A 20,996-nucleotide genomic window follows, 5' to 3' on the forward strand; every position below is an offset into this window, starting at 1 on the left:
ACCAACCCTCCTTCCCTTCCTCCACCTTTCCCTCCTGATCTAGACCCCCGATTTCTCCTCTCATACGTGATAAGGTCATTTGGACTTTGCATCACTGTCTCCCCTTTCTCCTCCTGCAACCCCACCTTATCAACCTCCTTTTTCTAAAAATGAGATTTGAGAACATCATTAAACAAACACATCGCCTCGTCCACCCTACCCTCAAAAGAAACACCCAGCAGAGGGCCCACTTCCAGACCCTTCTCCCTCACCCACTCCTTAGTGTCATTCACCCCAACATTTGTCGAGGCACTGGTCCAATTCCCTCCGGGGGGGACAACAGCCAAATTCACTGCTTGTTCCAAGTCTTCCCATGGAATCATGCCCGAATCCCCATCAAAAGAAGAACCTGCAGCTTCCTCCCAATCATCAAGAACAGAAGAAGAATGCGAACAAAACTGTGAAACAGGCTCCTCCTCAGTCAAAACTCCTCCTGAATCACAGAAAAAACCTTTTGAAGCCAAATGGTTTCTTAACTCCAGCAGAATTGAGGCCGTATCATCATCAAGTTTCAACTTTACATCCCGACCTACACAAACTATAACTCCCTCACACAAGCCATCACATCTCCGAGAAAAGCCAAGTCGATTCCCAGCAACACCATCCGGCCTGTCGGTCAAAACAGATTCCCTCTCACCCACCGAAGCTAAAGAGTGAGAAACATTAGTAGAACCACCCAACTCCAGTCCCAGAGAAGTGGTCGACCCCCCCAAGAAAGGAGAGGAAGTGGAAGAAGAGCACATCTTAGGAGAGGGAGAACCTGAAGGAACTGAAAACATACCGGAGTCAAAACCCATCTGCGAAGACGCCACCCATTTTTGCTTTTCCTTTCGAGACCACTTTTTGCGAAGAGCAGGAAGGATAACCTTTTTCTTAGGCAAACGATGTCTTAGCACCTGCTCCTTCACTCTCCGATCTCCCTTGATTCTCGCTCTCATCGAACCAGTCGCACAAGGAGCCAAGGCATCTCCTGAGACATCTCCTAATGAAGACAAGGGCTCGAAACTGTTAGATCCCAACCCAGATCCACAGTTCTGTCCAACCTTAACCCCCAAATGCTCATCAACATAAGTTTCTTTAGAATAGTGGACGCTCGGCCCACTAACAGAAAAAACTTTAGGAGAATGGACGCTCGGCCCACCAACAGTAGCTTCTTTAGAAGATTGGGTACACTGTCCACCAACAGACAATTCTTTAGAGTAAATGGGACACGGCCCGCCATCCACAATACCAGAAATAGGCCTCTTATAAACTGAAGGAGGTCTTTTAGGCCCAATAAGGAGTCCAGCAGGCTTAGGCAAAACATTTGAAGAAACAATAGCCCTGGAACCAAGCCCACCATTCAGCCCAGCAAAGTTAGAATTTGAAATGATCGTGGGAACAGCTGTTCTCCACTGGGAACGTATAGGGCCTGAGCGCCAACCACATGGACTATCAGGAAACCACCCCCTCCCACGCGCCTGAAAGGCGTGAAGAACACCGCGTCATCTTGATTGATCCCGTTGCTGCACAAAAGGCCGACGACCATTTCCGGCGAGACCTCCTCCCCTCTGCAACGTCCGAAACCCTTCAAATCCAGAATAATTTAATGAAGAACCACTTAAGACATTGGAAATGAAGTCCTGAAATTCAAATTTTACTTCTAAAGACTACCTGGGGGATATATATTTTAGAGAACCTATTGGCTTATAAGAAGGGAATGAGTATTTTCTTCTCAATTTCTAGTATATAACTTGATAACCTTATTATGTTGTTTTTTTTCTTTTTTTTTTTTTTTTTTGCGCTGCACAGCCTCCATTCTTCGCTCACATGGCCCTCATTTAAGCAAACTGATGAACAAGGATTACCTGTAGTTTATCCCAAATAGTTGGGGTTAGGCTTTAAGAGTTGTGCTTGCTGACATGTTCCTTGAATTTATAGACATTTTCTTTGTTATCATCAGTATTCAGCAGGTACTGGGCTCTTACCGGTATTATTTCAACTTCTGCAGATGTATAGATGTAACTGGGGCATACAGCACCCAGAAAACTGAATTGAATATAAGCTTGACAGCAGTAGGACTTTTATGGACTACAACTGATTTTATTGCAAAGGGGCTTCTCTACGGGCCTGCAGAGGAAAAGGAAACAGGTTCAGTTGCCATTGTAAAGCTATTGATCTATGTAGTTGTCTTTGCAGTGAACATATACTTGTAACTTTGTAGCACTCTCTTATCTTACAACATTCCAGGAATTCTGGATGTACATTTGATTTCAAATCAAATCGATGGTGAAAAGAGGGAAGAACTTAACATTGGTATAGTTCATGACCAAGCTCCCTTCACAAATGCAGTTAATCCTGACGAGTTGCTATTTTCAGTGTTCTCTTTACTTAAAAAGCTAGGAGCTGATGAGAGACCCGAGGTATGATTGCTAGTTTATGAGAGAAGTTTCTTTGTGCTTTGCTATCATAATATCATTTTTGCACTATATAATTTCTAAAGGCCTTCACATTTTCATCTAACTGAACAGGAAAACAAAGACGAAGTATTAGATGGATGATAACCTTTAAGATGTAAATTTGATGGGTAAGAAAATTAATATGAATTATTAAATGGATGATAACCTTTATGTGGTATTTTGGTAAGAAAATTAATATAATAATACTATCAAAACTGTAGATTCAATTAGCAAAAGGGTGCTTCTCAGATTCCTGCTAGAAGAACTACCCTAAGAGAGAGAAAAAAAAAATGCTAGAATTGACAATCATCAGAACGTTGCTCGTCAGTTCAATGTTTTTCCCATATTCCAATTGACAATATAAGTTGGACGAGTATTGGATATCGTTAGAGGATTTAAATAATAAAGTTACACCCTCTCTAACAGCATAAAGTTTTAGAGTAGATGGTGGTTAATATGGTATCAGAGCCAATGGTCTCGAGTTCAAACCTCATCAATAATTAAAATTGAGAAACATGTGTTGGGCCAAAAGAAGGCCACATGTGAGGGGCCGTGTTAGAGGATTTAAATATGTTATGACAAACGCAATGAACCCAAGTTGAATCAAGAATCATGACAGAAAAGTAAACACACCACACAAAGAACACAACTATTTGTATGTCGTTCGGCAACAGCCTACGTCTACGGTTGGGATCTGACAAAAAATTTCACTTAGGGTTTGGAGTGGTGTAAAATTGGAAACTCTGTTTCTGCACGAATTTCAGAGTCTCTCATAAACCACTCCAAACCCTAAGTGCCCTTATATATCGGGCTGCAAGAAACTAATTAGGGTCCACGACCCATGAGCAAAAAATTTCCCGGGTCATGTGTACACCAAATTCAGGCCACAATACGACAAAATAATTAAGTTACACTCTCTCTAACAGTTCAAGCTTCTACAGTAGATGGTGGTTAACAAATACATTAAATGCAACTTTAGCAAAACTAAAATACAACTTATCAAAAAAAAAAAATACAAGGATTTTGTTTTCACTTTCTTGGCTTAATTATTCCCATCACCATCATCTTTGCCTTAATCCGGTATGAATGAGATTGGCCACTTGAATTCTCTTTTCCCAATTTCTATTATGTGCCATTTCGCCTACTATATTTAATTTTTTAAAAACATTTTTAATAACCTCATCCCACTTAGTTTTGGTTGCCCTCTTTGTTTTTTATCTTGTATGACAATTACAACTAGTCTTCCTCACTGGTGCGTCGCTAGGTCTCCAATGTATGTGACCAAACCATCTAAGTCTACTCTCTCTAATTTTTTCACCTATGGGGGCCACCCTAATATTTCTCTCACACTTCCATTACTGATCCTATCTCTGAGTCACTCCACTTTTTTATCTTAACATCCTCATTTCCGCTATATGATGACGTTCTTGTTTCTCTTTTAACCTACGCGGTATTCTTTTATCACATAAAATCACACTACCTTGTCTCCACTTGGTCCAACCCTCTCCAATTCTACTAGTTATATCACTGTCTTTCTTGTTGGGGGCAAGTGAGTTGATGTAAAATCCCCTTTTTATTAAGTTCAGTCCGGAACTCGTTCGAAACATATTCACGCCCATTATCAAAATGAATATTACGGACAATAGTGTTATACTGGGTAAATAAAAGAAGCACTTCAAATTTCTTTTTCAATAAATAAAACCAAGTACAACGAGAATAATCATCAATAAAAGTCACATAATATCGATGCTCAAAGAAAGCAGTGACTGGGGAAGGCCCCCAAACATCAGAGTGGATAAGATCAAACATACTAGGAGCACGACTCATATGAGAAATATAGCTAATTCTAGTATGTTTAGAAAGCTCACAAACTTCACATTGAAACTTGTGGTTCTTACATGCTTTATTTAACGAAGGAAACAACAAACATAGATACTGAAAGTTTACATGCCCAAACGGGCATGCCATAGACTAAAAGTGCGAAAAGAAACATCATAAGCACTAGAAGCAAGTAGGACAGAAGCTTGAAGACCCGTTCCTAGTGGTTCCCCAAAGTAGTAAAGCCGCTCATAACCCCTGCAAAAAATCCTCTTCGAACGAAGGTCCTGCAAAAGACAATGATCTGGTAAGAATATAACTGCACATTGGATGTTTTTTGCAAGCCGACTAACAGATAATAGGTTAAATCCAAATTTAGGTACATGAAGGACAGATGAAAAAGTAATATCAGGAGACAAACAAACATCACCCTTATAGTGAATGTAAGATGTAGAGCCATCCGCAAGACACACAGATTAGGTAACAGGTATGACATTAGAAGAAAAACCTGATAACTCAACCATTCATGTGTTCATTGGCCCTAGAATCCAGAACCCAAGTAGGCTGCTTGGCCTTAACATGAAATGCAGTAGGAGTAACTGTAGCAATAGTGGCAATGGGAGCAGCCGGAGGAGCACCAACTCTAGAAGCAAGGGAGCCAAGCTGATCTTGGATCTGCCCAATTTGGGACTGAAGCTGGCTCAGTCCAGGAAATACAGTAGGTCCACCAGTAGTAGCAGGAGTCTCTGCAACAGCAGCAGTACGAGAAGAACCAGTTCAAGATGCAAAATTATGGCCATTCAACAGCACACTAGTAACTCGTTGAGCCGGTATGTGTTGCACCGAAGAAAGAGTTTCTTTATTATTACTTGAATCAACCATAATATTATATTAGGCAATTCAACAAATCACCAATAACTTCAAATAAAGGAGGAATAACCCTAATTTTGATCAAACCAAGAAGCCGGAGATGCAGTGGTCCAATCCGAAAACGCTGCCGAATATCCCGGCAGCACCAAAAAATTCCAAACACATCTTCTGATCCGTATGCTGCGTTTGGTGTGCACGAATGGAATGAAATGCAAGTGGAATGGAATGTCCATTCTCATTCTATTGTTTGGTTGCAAATATGAAACAATAGAAATGGAATGATAATAACCATTCAATTTTTTAGTTGGACCAATTTAAAATTTGGAATGGAATGAATTTCAAATTGAATTCTTCAAAATGCCCTATTACTAACAAATAAATTAAATTAACAGAATAACATTCTTTTATAATTTTTTTAAAAAGAAATTGTGGCAATGGTAGATGGAGGTGACGATGGTGGTGGAGGTAGAAAGTGGTAGTGGCGTAGGTGGTTGTGTTGGGCGGCGGTGGTGGCGATAGTGGTGGAAGTACTGGTGGTGGTGGTGAAAGGCATCCATGGCGTAGGTGATGATGGTGGAAGGCAGTGGCGGTGGTGGAAGACGGTGGCGGTGGCGATGGCGGTGACCGTATTGGTGGAGGTTGCAGTGGCGGTGTGGTGGTGGTGGAAGGCGACAACAGTGGTAGCGGCGGGAGTGGTGGAAGTTGGTAATGGTGTAGGTGGAAGGTGGTGGTGATGACAACGGCGGTAGTGGTGGCAATAATGGTGACAGTTGTGGTGGTAATAACGGTGGTGGAAGGCAATGGAGGTGGCAGTGGTCGATGGTAATGGTGGAAGTTGGTATTAGCGGCGATAGTGTGGTGGTTGAAGGTGGCAACAATGGTGGCGATGGCAGTGGCTGTGGTGGAAGGCAATGGAGGTGGCGGTGGCGGTGGCGGCAGGTGTTGGAAGGCAATGGTGGTGGTGGCGGCGATAGCGATGACAGTGGTGGTGGTAGCAGCGGCGACAGTGGTGGTGGTGGATGGCAAAGGTGGTGTTAGTGGTTTTTGGACTTGAAACATGAGGGTTTTTTGGGAATTTAATTTTTTTTTTTAAATTACTTGGAAATGGAATGGCCATTCCATAGGTTTAGTTGTTAAATAGATTTTCATTCAAATAGAATGCCCATTCTCACTTTAAATTACATACCAAGCAAAGGAGTGGTTGGAATAAGCATTCCATTCCATTCCTGCACACCAAACGCAGCATTGGTGCATGAAAAACACTAAGGGAATACTCCTATAGACTGTCACAACAGTGGCCTGAAGAAGAGAGAGAGTCTGCGATGAAAAGAAAGAAGGAAGGGGCTGTGACGAGATAGAGAGAGAGAGAGAGAGGAAAAAGGCGGTGAAAGAGGGAGAGAGGAGAGGCGTAGGTTTTAGGCTTTGATACCAATAAAATGATTTGGTAAAATTGGCATACTCAATTTGAGAGCCTGACTATCATTATATACAAGTGGAAAATTACAAATATGGAAAGAGAATAAAAATCAAATCCCTAAACAAAAGCCTAAACATAAGCCTATAATGAAGACCCAATAAATCTGCCACAATCATTGAGTCCATCTATAGATATGATTTCCAACAATTACAGTAATTACTTTTATTTTTTGTATGCTTTAAACATTTTCTATATGTAGTTTTAACACTTTCTTAAATATAGTTTTGGAGTGTTTTTTTTCACTCATTTTATAGGATCTTATGATCTTCGGTCCAATCCTAGGGACCTCCTAATCGATCCAATGCTAGATCCCGATCCTAAAAACCTTGAGTATGATCAAAAGAAGACAGACTTATATTGTTCAAAATATTTAGATGAACATTCTAGAGGTGACACTTTTGGTGGTTGAAATAATTTTTGCTAACTTCTATATCATCCCACAGCCTTGTTGAACTTGTCTTTTCCTTTCCTTACCAAAAAAAAAAAATTGTCTTTTCCTTTTATATTGTGCTTACATCATTGTATATTGTCTTTTATGATTTTGGTCTTCATTTGCCAGTTTGAAAGAAGTCTACTCCACCCATCAAGAAATTTGTATGTCTATGTTTATTAACATTGACTGTGGCTTGGCCTTTTCTATATTTCAGGTTAGGAATTCTGCTGTCAGGACACTTTTTCAAACTCTTGGAACTCATGGGCAAAAGCTTTCAAAAAATACATGGGAAGATTGTCTTTGGAATTACGTATTCCCCACATTAGATCGTGCTTCTCACATGGTGAGCTAAAATGATTTCGTATATGCAATTTGAACTTTCTTGTTTTCTTTATTTATATTATTAACTACCATCTACTCTGAAAGCTTAAGTTGTTAGAGAGGATGTAACATAAATATTTAAATCATTCAATACGCCCCCTCACGTGTGGCCTTCTTTTGGTCCAACATGTTTTTCAATTTTAATTTTTAGGGTGACGGAGAGGTTTGAACTCGAGACCTTTGGCTCTGATACCATGTTAACTACCATCTACTCTAAGAGCTTAAGCAGTTAGAGTGGGTGTAACTTTAATATTTAAATCCGTCAACAAATAGTTCTTCACTTCTGTGTGTAGGCTGCAACTTCATCAAAAGATGAATGGCATGGGAAAGAACTTGGAACAAGAGGAGGAAAAGCAGTTCACATGCTTATTCATCACAGGTATATAAAACCAATTCTTTAATCTTGCCCCCCCCCCCCCAAAATTATACCCACTGTGTCATTTATCAAATGGATTTGCAGTCGTAACACAGCTCAGAAACAGTGGGATGAAACACTAGTACTGGTCCTAGGTGGAATAGCACGACTTCTACGTTCTTTCTTTCCTTTTCTTAGAAGTTTAAGCAATTTCTGGTCCGGTAAGTCCACAGTTTTCTTTTAAATTTTTTGACATTAAATCTCATTATATTTTTTTGTTACCAGCTCCCACAGCTAATATTGGATGTTTTATATCTGCAGGATGGGAATCATTGCTTCTTTTTCTTAAAAATAGCATTTTAAATGGCAGTAAAGAGGTTGCCCTTGCTGCAATAAGTTGTTTGCAATCCACATTCCTTTCTCATTCTCCTAAGGTAAATTTTCGAAATCAGTTACTGCTTCTTGTTTGAACTTTGAAGGAAAATATGGTGAACCCGTGGTTTGTGCAAAAGTTCTGTTATGATAATATTGATGATAACAAATTGCATATAACAGTAATATATTGTTTCTTCTTGCATATTCTCAACATTTAACTGAAATTATTTTATGAATCAGGGAAACCTGCCAATGGCTTACCTTAAATCAGTACTCGATGTGTATGAGCTTGTCCTTCAAGAGTCACTAAATTGCGGTAGTAATGCAACTAGCAAGGTGAAGCAAGAGATTTTACATGGTCTTGGTAATGCATCAAAGCAACATGGATTTTTATAGTTACACTTTCTTTTTATTTTTATTTTTATTTTTTCCCCTATACCCCATATACATGAGCTAGTAATTTCAGTAACTTAAAAATATTGAGATATCCATCCTCTCCACTGAAGCAAATAGAAAGAAAAAAAAAAAAAGTGTCTTCTTACAGCAGTAAGGAAGACTAGAAATACTCCAATCACTATTGGAGCCTAGATTTCTAAAGGGAAATCTTGGAAAAGCCTTGAGATAAGTTGATACTCTGAAAATATCTCAAAATTGTATTGACAAGGCTTTAATACAATAGATATAGAGGTCTGTCCCTTTTATAATAAGACCATTAACTACACTTCAATTCTCTAGACTGACTTTTTGACTACCCACAGAGCATTAATAACAACTTCTATTCCCATGACATATTCAGATTTCCACACCATAATTACTATTTTATAGGCTTTGACTAAACACTTTTCAAGGCACCATTGACTGCCTCAATCCTGACTAAAGCACCATTAATGATTTGCATCAGACCCTCCTCCTTGAAGAAAACTCGCCCTCAGCTTCTAACGTGTTTTTGGCTGCTTCTTCAAGATTCTCCTCTTCCGCCTTTGTTTTTTCATCACACTCCTCGTTATTGTTGTCAAGTTCTTGAAGCGAGAAAGTTGAGCTTTCCTCGAGTGTCTCATCTTCTTTATCTACCCATTCAGAAAGTTCATCCCAAGCTGAAGTGACATCCACAAAATCAACATAATTTCCAACATCTTCCTCAATGATGAGTTGTTTTGCATTGATTACGTGATTATCTAAAATTATTGCACTCATGGCAGACTTGTATCTCAACTCCTCATGTGCGGGACCAAAATTCAGACTCTTTACTATGGTTCACCATTGTTGTTCAAGCATTTTGCAACTGTTCAACTGATTTGGCAGCACCCCCTTTTGCACTTTTGAACTGCTTATGCTGCTGAATTTTTCCTCTACTACACTTTTCTGTCCAATTTTCACATTGATATGAGTCTATGCGATCCCGGTTACAATTAAATACCGGCTGCCTTGCATATGGTAAAACTCCATCTTCTTCATCTGAAAATTCTTTTGCAACTTGCTGAAATCTTTCTGCAGCAGGCTGGTTCCCCCAATTTCCACGTTGATATACATTCATTTGATGTCCCCTTTGTCTTCCAACGATCGGATTGCTCCAGATTGCTCCAACCTGGTGCACAACTAATGCTGCTGCAGGTTCTCCAAATCTTCTTTTTTAGCCACATTTCCAGCATTTGTTTGAGATGTTTCTGTATTGCTCACTTGGTTGTTTCCTTGCCCAACCATAGATCTGCAGTAATCACAGATCTTAGAGGAAAGGCTCTGATACCACTTGAAGCAAACTGAAAAAAACAGTGTCTTCTTACAGCACTAAGGAAGACTAGAAATACTCCAATCACCGTTGGAGCCTAGATTTCTAAAGGGAAATCTGGGAAAAGCCTTGAGAGAAGTTTATACTCTAAAAATATGTCAAAATTGTATTGCTAAGACTTGAATATAACATATATAGAGGTCTGTCCCTTTTATAATAAGACTATTAATGATACTTCAATTCCTAGACCGACTTTTGGACTACCCACGGAGCATTAATAACATCTAATCCCATGACACATTCATATTTCCACACCGTAATTATTTTTAATTGACTTTGACTAAACACTTTTCAAGGCACCATTGACTGCCTCAATCCTAACTAAAGCACCGTTAATGATTTGCATCCACTCAGCATCTGCAATGCTTGAGGCATACAGTGCGTCATGTTGTTAGAAAGCATCTATTTTCAAAAGCTTAAGTTGTTAGAGATGGTGTATATTTATTTATATTCTCTAACATTCCTCCTTACGGGCAACCAAACTCTCCATCATGAGTGGGTCAGCACATGCATCTATTATAAATATCTTAGGACTTTTCTGGCTTTAATACCATGTTGACCATCAACTCCACAAGCTTAAGTTATTAGAGGATGTAACATTTTAATTTGTTTTCTATTAATATTCGTTGATCAAGGAAACATGGATCATTATTGTTTCCTGATGATGGGAATCATATCCTGAGCAATGATCATGATTTTGTTTCTTTGCATCTCTTAAAAAATTGACAGGAGAATTATATGTTCAAGCACAAGCGATGTTTGACAATGGCATGTACTCACAGTTGCTTGCAGTCATCCATATGGCAGTCAAACAAGACAAGATTTCTAATAGCAACTTTGAAGCTGAATTTGTAAGTCAGTTTCTCATTCAGTAGTAGTTCATCACTTTGAAAGTAAAGTGTCATGTTTCTTTAGTTTAATTTACTAGAAGGGAATCATCACTTTGATTATATATGTGTACCATTGTTCATTGGGACTATAGTACCACCAGTAAATGTTTTTATAATGATAGATTTATTTTAGTTGTATGATTTATTAATATCAAATAATATTTTATGGGTGCTATGCATTTTTTTTTTTAACAAAATTTCAAATAAAATACTAATAATCCAATTTCTATTAATCTTTTTGTGCAATGAAGTTCCATTATTTTGAGGAAATTTCAGCTGATGTGGGGTGGTTTGATTTTTTTTTTTTTTTTTTTTTTCTTTTTTTTTTTTTCAAGGTTTAAACTTGATCTTAAATGAAAGAGCAGAAAAAACATATTTTAAATACTTTTATCTAATTTCCACTCTAGATAAAATTCAATCTAATGAGATTCCAGCTGATTTTCTACAGGGACATGTTCCACCTGTGCAACGTACTGTGCTAGAAATCTTACCACTGCTACGTCCTGCTGAGCATCTTTCTTCAATGTGGCTTCTCCTTCTCCAGGAACTTCTGGAACATCTTCCAAGGTCTGATTCTCTTTCACAAAGTGAAGAAGATGAACTAGTGCAGGCCAGCATCGGAGATCTTATTCATGGTATAGAAGTAGCACCTGACATAGATTTTGATCTAATGAAGCAAAAGTTTTAAAATTGATCATTTCTACAGATTCTAATAAGATGATGAATGCTGAGATTCCTAATGGTGCCGGTTCCCCATCCTCAAACAACATAGAAAATTCATCTTTGAGATCTGTATCAAACAAAACAACCGCAGGCCTTTCATCTTTTCTGTTTGCAGAGAAGATCGTCACTGTTCTGGTTGATCTTTTCCTACAGGCTCCAACGGTTGAGAAGTATAAAACTTTTCCGGAAATTGTTCAAGGTCTTGCAAGGTATGCGTTCCTCTTTGCTCTGATAGTGGTATTGAATACGTCTATGCTTAGATTGTGGAATTCTTGAAGGAGCAGCCTGTTTATTTATAGTGCAGACAAGCTTCTTAACTGAACCATAGTCAGATTCACTAAAATAAGGGAGTTGTGTTCTAATGATTTTGAAACCTACAGTTTTATATTTTGGTCAAACCCCCCTACAGTTCTTAGCAGAACTGAACCCTTTTTACTTCATAACTCTGTCCCTACAGAAATGCGTCAAATATCCTGTTATGAAATAAGGATCGAATATAAGTTTACGAGAAGAAGAAAATTAATGACAAGAAAATAAAATAGAGGCACACACACAAATGAGACAGAATTTACGTGGTTCGGCTATGCCTACGTCCACGGAAGAAGACAGAACAATATTTCACTATGGAAATAAAGAGATACAAGGCAAAGTGGCTCACACCAAAAACCCAATTACACCCAAGCTCTCTTACTCAATTCCCACTACTAACATTGAAACCAAGGACACTCAATCTGATAATGATACATGGTGGAGTTCGGCTATATTTATAGCCAAGCAAGTCGGCTATTGAGCTTGCTAATCGCGCATATGCAGCTGTGTTTGCTTCACCAAAAGTTGGCAACTATGAGGCGGTGAACTGAGCTTGCTGTCCAAGTAATATAAAGCTTCAATTTGAACCAATTAAAAAAAAAATTTATTTGTTTGCAATAACAGCAGCAATTGTTGACCAAACAAATGAGCAGCTTAAATGAATGAACTTGTTGGCACAAGTCCCAATAAGTGAGCTGGAAGACATCAATCAAATACTTGTTCTCCAAGCATGGGTAGCTGACTAAAAGTTGAGCCAAAACATATTACTGTGAATGCAATTACATGCATGTCCACGTAATCCAACAAATCTCCACATTGGCGAAAAATTTCGAATGAGCCACTAGATCTGCCAAACAAACTGTCTTCTCCACAAAGCCTCTAAGGGCAGTTTCAACATTTGAGAATACAAAGTCCAAGCAATGCTTGAACTTGAAAACTGGAATGGGCTTTGTCATCATATCTGCTGGATTTTCAATTGTACCAATTTTCTTCAATGTAGTAACTCGTTCAAGTTAGACATCTCGAATAAAATGATATTTGACATCAATGTGTTTGATCCTCTCGTGATACATTTGATTTTTGGTTAAATATATCGCACTTTGACTGTCACAATAAATAATAGTTGAGCTCTACTACAAACCCAAATCACTAACCAAACCTCTCAACCAAATGGCTTCCTTCACTGCTTCAATGGCCGCTATATATTCTGCTTCTCTAGTTGAGAGAGTAACCGTAGATTGTAAAGTTTCTTTCCAACTAACTGCACAACCTGAGAGAGTAAAGACATATCTTGTCAGAGATCTTCTTTTGTCTAAATCATCAGCGTAGTCGGAGTCCATAAAACCAACAACACTACCAAATTAATCATTGCTCTTCTGATAAACTAAGCCAATATCTGCAGTATCTCAAATACCGAAGAATCCACTTCACGGCTAGCCAATGCTTTTTCCCTGGATTATCCATATATTTGCTAACAACACTAACTGCATGTGAAATATCAGGGCGAGTGCAAACCATTGCATACATCAAGCTACCAACTGTACTAGCATAAGGAACACGTGACATGTGCTCCTTCTCCTCCTCGGTCTGTGGTGATAAAGCTGCAGAAAGATGAAAATGAGCAGCAAGTGGTGTGCTCAGAGGCTTAGAATTCTACATGTTAAACCGTTTTAGCACTTTCTCAATATATCTCCTCTGGCAAGCTCAACCTGCCAACTTTGCGATCCCTCTGAATTTTCGTGCCTCAAATCTTCTTCGCTACGCCAAGATCTTTCATTTCAAATTCAGTCTTCAACTAAGATTTTAACTTGTTGATTTCTGATATGTCTTTTGCAGCAATAAGCATGTCATCAACATATAACAACAAGTATACAAAAGAACCATCTAAAAGCTTCATGTAGTTGACACAACTGTCATAGCTACTTCTTGAGTAGCTATGTCCAACCATAAAAGTGTCGAACCTCTTGTACCACTGCCTTGGAGATTGCTTCAATCCATACAAGGATTTCTTCAATAAGTAAACGTGGTCTTCCTTTCCCTGAACAACGAATCCCTTTGGTTGATGCATATAAATCTCTTCTTCACACTCACCATATAGAAAATCTGCATAAGCATACCTCTGAGGTGGTTTAATCTACCTTCTTTGTCTCCTTGAAGCAATACTGTATTGTTGCAAATCTAATACATGATCATCCTGCACCTCTTCAACATTGGACCGAACTGGAGTGTTATCTTGTTTCTCTGGAGCTTCAAAGTCAAGCTCCACCTGCAGCTTTACATCCTGAGATTCACCCGTAACAAAAGACTCCTTTTTCGGGTGAAGTAAAATAGATTCATCAAAAGTAACATCCCTGCTAGTAATAAACTTAGGTTGCATAACCAATGAAAATATATTTCTTGGCCTTTGGCTCAAATTTTCCTTCATTAACGTGAGCATAAGCAAGACATCCAAAAACTCTTTAATTAAAGTAATCAGCAGGAGTACCAGACCATAACTATTCAGGTGTTTTGCACTCAATATCAGTCGATGGAGACCTGTTCACCAAATAGCAAGTTGTATTGACTGCTTCAGCCCAAAATCCCTTAGATAGCCCAGCATTGAAAAGCATATATCGGGCTCTCTCCAAAAAAGTCTTGTTCATGCGTTCTTCTACACCATTCTGTTGTGGAGTCTTCCAAACTGTATGGTGTCTGACAATGCCTTCATTTCTGCAGAACTTGTCAAACTCTCCCGAGCAAAATTCCAAACCGTTATCTGTTCTAAGACGCTTTATCTTCTTTTCGATCTGTTTTTCAATCATGGCCTTCCACTCCTTAAACTTAAGGAACACTTCATGTTTGTGCTTCAAGATATAGATCCATACTTTACTGGAGAAGTCATCAATGAAAGTCAATATATATCGAGAACCACCAAAAGAAGGAACCTTAGAAGGACCCTAAAGATCTAAGGAAACAAACATATCGATAACAAAACAACACCTCACAGGACCATGTGCAGGCAGTGTCACAGGGTGTTGCAAACAGCCTAAGGTGGCTGTCACACTAGCCGCAAGGTTGCCGGAGGTTATGGAAAGGTGCTGGCTTTGATACCAAGAATACAACAGAAATATGTAAAGACTTGCATGCGAATTACTCACTCATTCACAGTTCTGTTTTTTTAATACTAAAAGAGCACATGTTAAATATTACAAGAAAGGAAACCAAATAAAATATATAGCAGATTCTATGCCTAAATATATGTGTAAATAAAGTCAAATTCCATGATTCTAGGCTATCATATCTCAGGTAATAATTATCTAGTTTTCAAAGGCTTCATACACTGGAGTCTTCCTGATTAGCCATGTGCTGCAGAAAGATGATCTAAGCACTACTTGGTGATCTTAGGATGGCTCTTTTTAGAGGCAGTGTTCAACGTATGCGCTGTCTCCAATGACTAAGTTCCTTGCCTTTTTACGTTGGATTCATAAATTGCAAAATTAGTAGGTTTCATACAGATGATAATGGATGAAAGATGATAATATGTTTGTTTCCTCAGTAGCCACTGTGTCTTATATGAATGCTATATGCACCTGTGGGTCATGGTAGAATTGCTTTATGAAAGCTAGGGTTTTCTTCTGGAAGGAAAACAGAAGTTGATCTCCCAAGAGCTTTAGTAAAGATGTCAGCCAATTTGTCTTCAGACTTCACATATGGATTTGAAATTTCTTTCATGGCTATTGGCATTATTTTCACCGATCAGTTGGCCCCGGCATCTTGGTGGCTGGGGACTATCTTACTCGTAATTGCCACTATGGCCTGCTTTCCAACTGCCAATGTTATAGTAGAAATATAAAAAGAAGAGAGAGGAGAGAATTGTGTAAAGGCTTAAATGAGATTAATCACTCATTCACAACTCTAGTATTTATAGATAAAAAGAGCACATGCTCGTATTACCTGAAAGGAAATTAAATCAAATCACAACATATTCTATGGCATATTCTATAGCAAAATCAAATCTCTGCTAATACGGTAAGTCATTCCATAAATCGTGACTATCATATCTACTAACACTCCCCCTCAAGTTAGTGCGTGGATATCTGAAACGCCTAACTTGAACATTGTATTCTTAAACACAATCTTGCTGACGCCCTTTGTAAGAATGTCTGCAAGCTGGTAGGTGCTTGTGACAAATGGAGTTCAAATCTGACTAGCGATGATTTTCTCTCAGATGAAGTGCTGATCAACAAATCAAAAATGTCTCTTCAGACCATAAACAATGAATGTCTCCTCAGACCATAAACAATCAATCATGTCTCCTCAGACCGTAAACAACCAACAATGTCTCCTCAGACCATTTTCTTTCATACACATGTTTAAAACATGTAGATGGAACAATCAACAATGTTTCCTCAAACCATTGCCCTTCATACATGTGTTTAAACAATGTAGATGAAAGAATCAACAATGTCTACTTAGACCATAAAAAGAAATTACTATCTCCTCTGACCATTTCTGAATAGGTAGTGCCAAACTCGCAATGTCTTCATTAAGATCGGATCACTCTGCCTACCCGACACCTCTCGGATGGGCGATGTCACTTTAGACCATTCCCGAATGAGTGGTGCCGAACTCGCAATGCCCTCATTGCATTCGGACCACCTTCTCTCTAATACCGAGTAGAAATATAAAAAGAAGAGAAATGAGAGAATTGTGTAAATGCTTGAATGAGATTAATCACTCATTCACAACTCTAGAATTTATAGATAAAAAGAGCACATGCTCATATTACAAGAAAGGAAATTAAATCAAATCTAAATCAAATCACAACATATTATATAGCATATTCTATGGCATAATCAAATCTTTGCTAATACGGTAAGTCATTCCATAAATCATGGCTATCATATCTGCTAGCAGTTATCAAGTCTTCTTTAGTTTGATGTGCTTGTCCACCTTCTCGAGTATCTAGACTTTCTTACTAAAGCTCTTTTGGCTGCCTGCCTGTGATCAACTTCTTTACTTTTGGTTTTTGAGTCTTTTCTTTGCTGTAGCTGTAACATACTTTTTTAGTTGGTGATGGGAAATTCAAGCATCAGGCCCCTTATAACTTCCATTTCTATATCTGATACTAATCCATTGTTTCTAATATGGAGTTATTTAGGTTCTGCATAATGGGTTTTATTTATATACATATTTATAGGTGTATGACAACAAGAAGAGACAACCCTGACGGTGCACTTTGGAGACTAGCTGTTGAAGGATTCAACCGCATTCTTGTCCATGATATGAGCATATTAGCTATGAATTGTGGGGCAGATCCTAGTATTACTAGATTGGCAAGAATACGTATCTGGAAAGAAGTTGCCGATGTTTATGAAATATTTCTAGTGGGGTATTGTGGTCGTGCCCTCCCTTCCAATTCTCTCTCAGATGCGGTACTTCAAGCTGATGAGTCTCTCGAGATGAATATTTTAGATGTCCTTGGTGACAAGATTCTTAAGTCGCAGATCGATGCTTCTCCTGATGTAATTTTCTCTTCTACCTAACTTTGATTAAAAATCGCAAGATATAAAGTATTTAAATGAATAGTGTCAAGCAACATTATTTGATTTTTTTTTTCTTTTTTTTTTTTTTTGAAAAATATGTTGAATTCATTCATTCATTTATTATTACTTTTTATTATTATTTTTTTTTCTTTTGGTCCTGGCTAAGACCTCCCATACTGCCCTTGGGGAGACTCAAACCCTCTACCTTCCACTTTGAAAGGAGAGGAGATATCACTAGGCAACTGGCTTTGGTATTCATTTATTCTTGGTGGTGGTATTATTATTTTTCATTTTTATTATCACTATAAGACCCGAAATATCAATTATGATTGGTTTTAATTTCTACACAAATTTATATTGATGACCCCACTACTTCTGTAAAAATTAATGATCAAACATGTAAAATGATTTAAACGTAAAAGGATATCATAGTAATGGAGAAAATAATGATGATGATGATGATAATGATGAAACCCTCACCAAGAAAAATAACCACGCCCACCTAGCCCATATTAATAACCTCTTTCAGGAAGGTGTTCAATTACTTGGGGAATCTGGCAGTTTCTTCTGTTTGAATCTACCCTTTATCCTGTATATCACCTAGTCCACAGTTTACAAATTTAATGTGTCTTTTTCCCACTTCTATACACAGTGCATTTTTCTGATTCCACTTGATTCGTTTATTATTTACGATACCACATTATAGGTCTGTCCTTCACTTAATTATACTATTAGTTGTTTTTTTCTGCTTGATGAATCACTGATAAATTAAGTAATATAATGAAATTGAGTACTATGGCCTCTAGAAGCACCACATTTCTTATACACATGGCTTGCAAATTTGATTGTTATTCTACAATTTTGATCATCACAGATTTTGCAACGACTAGTTTCCACCTTGGACCGATGTGCATCACGAACATGCTCTTTGCCTGTTGAAACTGTGGAACTTATGCCTTTGCATTGTAGCAGATTCTCTTTGAGTTGCTTACAGAAGTTGTTTTCCTTGAGCAGGTAATATATGGCATGGGATTGTTGCAATACTTCCATACTAGTTTTTTAAGGCAATTGTGTTCTTTATATTATTTCAGTACTTCACTGTTATGTGGAAGGTTATTCATCAAATTCTTCTATTATAGTTGGTGAAAATGTTGCCTCCCTGATTGTCTTGTATTGAATAGAGTCAAATATATATAATTCCATTTTTCTCGTAAATTTTGGATCTGCCAGTCGATGAGTACCTCAAAGCCAATACTTCTTTTCTTTTTTTCTTTTTTTCTTTTTTTCTTGTATTAATGGTTTATTAAAGAAATGTTTCTGATGAACTAAAAGCATTAGTTAATTACCTTTGTGAGGTCAATAGAACTTAGGTTGGCAAACTTTGTAGATCAAAACTTGTCTGTGTCACTTTTTTTTTTTTAAGCTTAGGTTAGAGGTTTTTCAAAAGTTAGTGTTAGTTACCTCCCAATGTCAAAGATGGAATTCATGCTACATCCTAGGGCAATTGGGTAATTTTCATGTACAAGGGTATACGGGTAAATTGACACATTAATGTACTCATCAAAATAGGGTTTGTGCATGCTTATGGTTTCTAAATTTCCATGTTTCAATTTTATTTTGATTCCCTAAATATTTTAACCTTGCATGAAATTTTTTTTTTGGAAACTTCCTTGTAGAACATTTTTCAAAGTATAAACCTACAGAAGACTTCGATCTATCAAGGTGTCAATCATAGACCTCTGGAATATTGTTGATCGATGATCGATCAAACCTTTCAAAGAACTAGTTTCCAAGTTTGTTTTAAACTTTACCTACCCTAATCTCTCTATACGCACAATACTAGGGTAGTATAATATACACCTCTTTTACAAGTAATATGGCATATAGATTGTAGATTACTATGAGTTTTTTAGAGTGCATGTCACTTTTCTTTTTGCATTCATCATTTGCATTAGTTGGTGAGTTTAAACTACATGTGTTGACATCTATTGTTGCGTACTACTAAGAAGAGTTCAACACAACTTTTCAGTCCTCTATTTGTTATTGAAACATGGACGTTGGAAGTTTTCTATTGTTTGTTCTCTTTTTAGTTGGGGTTGGGGTATAAATTGTTCATCTTTAGATGAAATCGTGGACTTTTTGGGTTCTTTGGGTCCATAGGTCTTCACCCCCTTCTCTTTTGGATTTTGTACAGCTCTTGGGACGCGTTCCCCTTTTGAATGCTTTCTAATACATTTTTACTTATTGAAAAAAAAAAGTGTATTGAAACATGGACGACTACTGGTTGAGACTGAATTAGTCGAGAAACAGGTTCGTAAAGAACAGATGTAGACGAACGGAAAGACTGCGTGGAGACTTTCGAGGGAATTTATGGAGTCTTTTGTGTTTTGAGGTAATCTAATTAGGTTTCTATTTTAGAGTTGTAATTTATTAGGTAATTTATTGTTAAGCAAGTCTTGAGTCCAAGGAATTGTAATCCTTGTCCAACAAGGAATTGGGTTTGGAACTCTATAAATAGGTACCTAGGTTATGGGCTATGACTTATGAGATTGAGAGAGATGTAATCTCATGAGGAAGTTGATGGGTAGAGATGGTGTATGAGTTGGTAGGGTAGGAAAAACACCTGGTAGCGAGGAGATAGGCTTGTGGAGTTGTACATGGTGAAAAGGTAAGCCAGTTTTGGCTGAACCACGTTGTATCTTGTGTTTGTGGTGTTGGCTTTCATTTGGACCTTGTTGTTTGTGTGTTTCCACTGCCCGAACAGGGACTGGGGGAATTTTGGGGTAGAATCTGTTAACCTTGTTCGTAATCTCTTTCTTTTTTATTGTAGTTTTGGTTTGCCTAGTCAAGATCCTGTGGTTTTCCCCTCTCCATTGCTTTATTTTTAGTTTTTTACCATATACTATATTCTGAGTTCAAATTTCAGTTAAAGAAGTTCTAATTTTGAGAAGTTATACAAGACGTATTCACACGCCCCTCCTCTTCTAGGTCTAGATCAATGGACCTTGGGCAACTCTATATCAGAACTTTGGGTTCCCATTTTAGGAATCGTCAATTGGTACTAAGTAGGTCATGGAAGGTCTTAAGGAAGGCAGTTCCATATCTAGGCCCATCCTCTTCGAAAGATGTAATTACAGCTATTGGAAAGCTCGCCTGAAAGGCCACCTGGTGGTTTTGGATCTTATGTCCCTAGCCCCAGGTTAAGGTTTCAAGACTGGTAGAAAGATAAAAACTCACATGAGGGTTAGTCTGAAATCTATGGATGAAAAGGTCTAGCTCTCTGGTTACGCTTCTTCTACTAAAAGCAAAAGTTTTAAACCAATATTGTGTTGAGGCAGCGGAATCGCGCGAATAAATAATGATCCAATGAAAGCCAACAAAACAATCACACGCAAACCCGAGATATACATGGTTCAGCCAAAACCGGCCTACGTCCATGGATGAGAAGAGATTCCACTATGGTTCGTAGAAATATTACAACAATAGAGTACCAACACCTCGTACATGTCTTTTCACCATGTACCATTCCACGAGCCTATCTCCTCGCTAACAGTGTCATCGGTATTTTTCCTACTCT

The 20,996-nt window shown here is 38.0% G+C and overlaps 1 protein-coding gene across 2 annotated transcripts in view; it reads left to right on the forward strand.

The window, feature by feature from the left end:
- Positions 1-20,996, forward strand: part of LOC132295225 (uncharacterized) — a 125,244-nt gene that overhangs the window by 97,069 nt on the left and 7,179 nt on the right. For both annotated transcript variants that reach the window (XM_059793397.1, XM_059793396.1), the window contains exons 30-41: positions 2,030-2,169; positions 2,269-2,441; positions 7,290-7,418; positions 7,750-7,835; positions 7,917-8,032; positions 8,133-8,245; positions 8,427-8,550; positions 10,702-10,823; positions 11,311-11,497; positions 11,569-11,794; positions 17,074-17,398; positions 18,294-18,433. In XM_059793397.1, coding sequence (XP_059649380.1) covers positions 2,030-2,169; positions 2,269-2,441; positions 7,290-7,418; positions 7,750-7,835; positions 7,917-8,032; positions 8,133-8,245; positions 8,427-8,550; positions 10,702-10,823; positions 11,311-11,497; positions 11,569-11,794; positions 17,074-17,398; positions 18,294-18,433 — 1,881 coding nt within the window. The remainder of the gene's footprint in view (positions 1-2,029; positions 2,170-2,268; positions 2,442-7,289; positions 7,419-7,749; positions 7,836-7,916; positions 8,033-8,132; positions 8,246-8,426; positions 8,551-10,701; positions 10,824-11,310; positions 11,498-11,568; positions 11,795-17,073; positions 17,399-18,293; positions 18,434-20,996) is intronic.

The sequence above is a fragment of the Cornus florida genome, unplaced genomic scaffold, assembly GCF_030987335.1.
Source record: "Cornus florida cultivar Cherokee Brave unplaced genomic scaffold, ASM3098733v1 CherokeeBrave_3.0.0_Hap2_Chr02, whole genome shotgun sequence".
Classification (NCBI taxonomy): Eukaryota; Viridiplantae; Streptophyta; class Magnoliopsida; order Cornales; family Cornaceae; genus Cornus; species Cornus florida.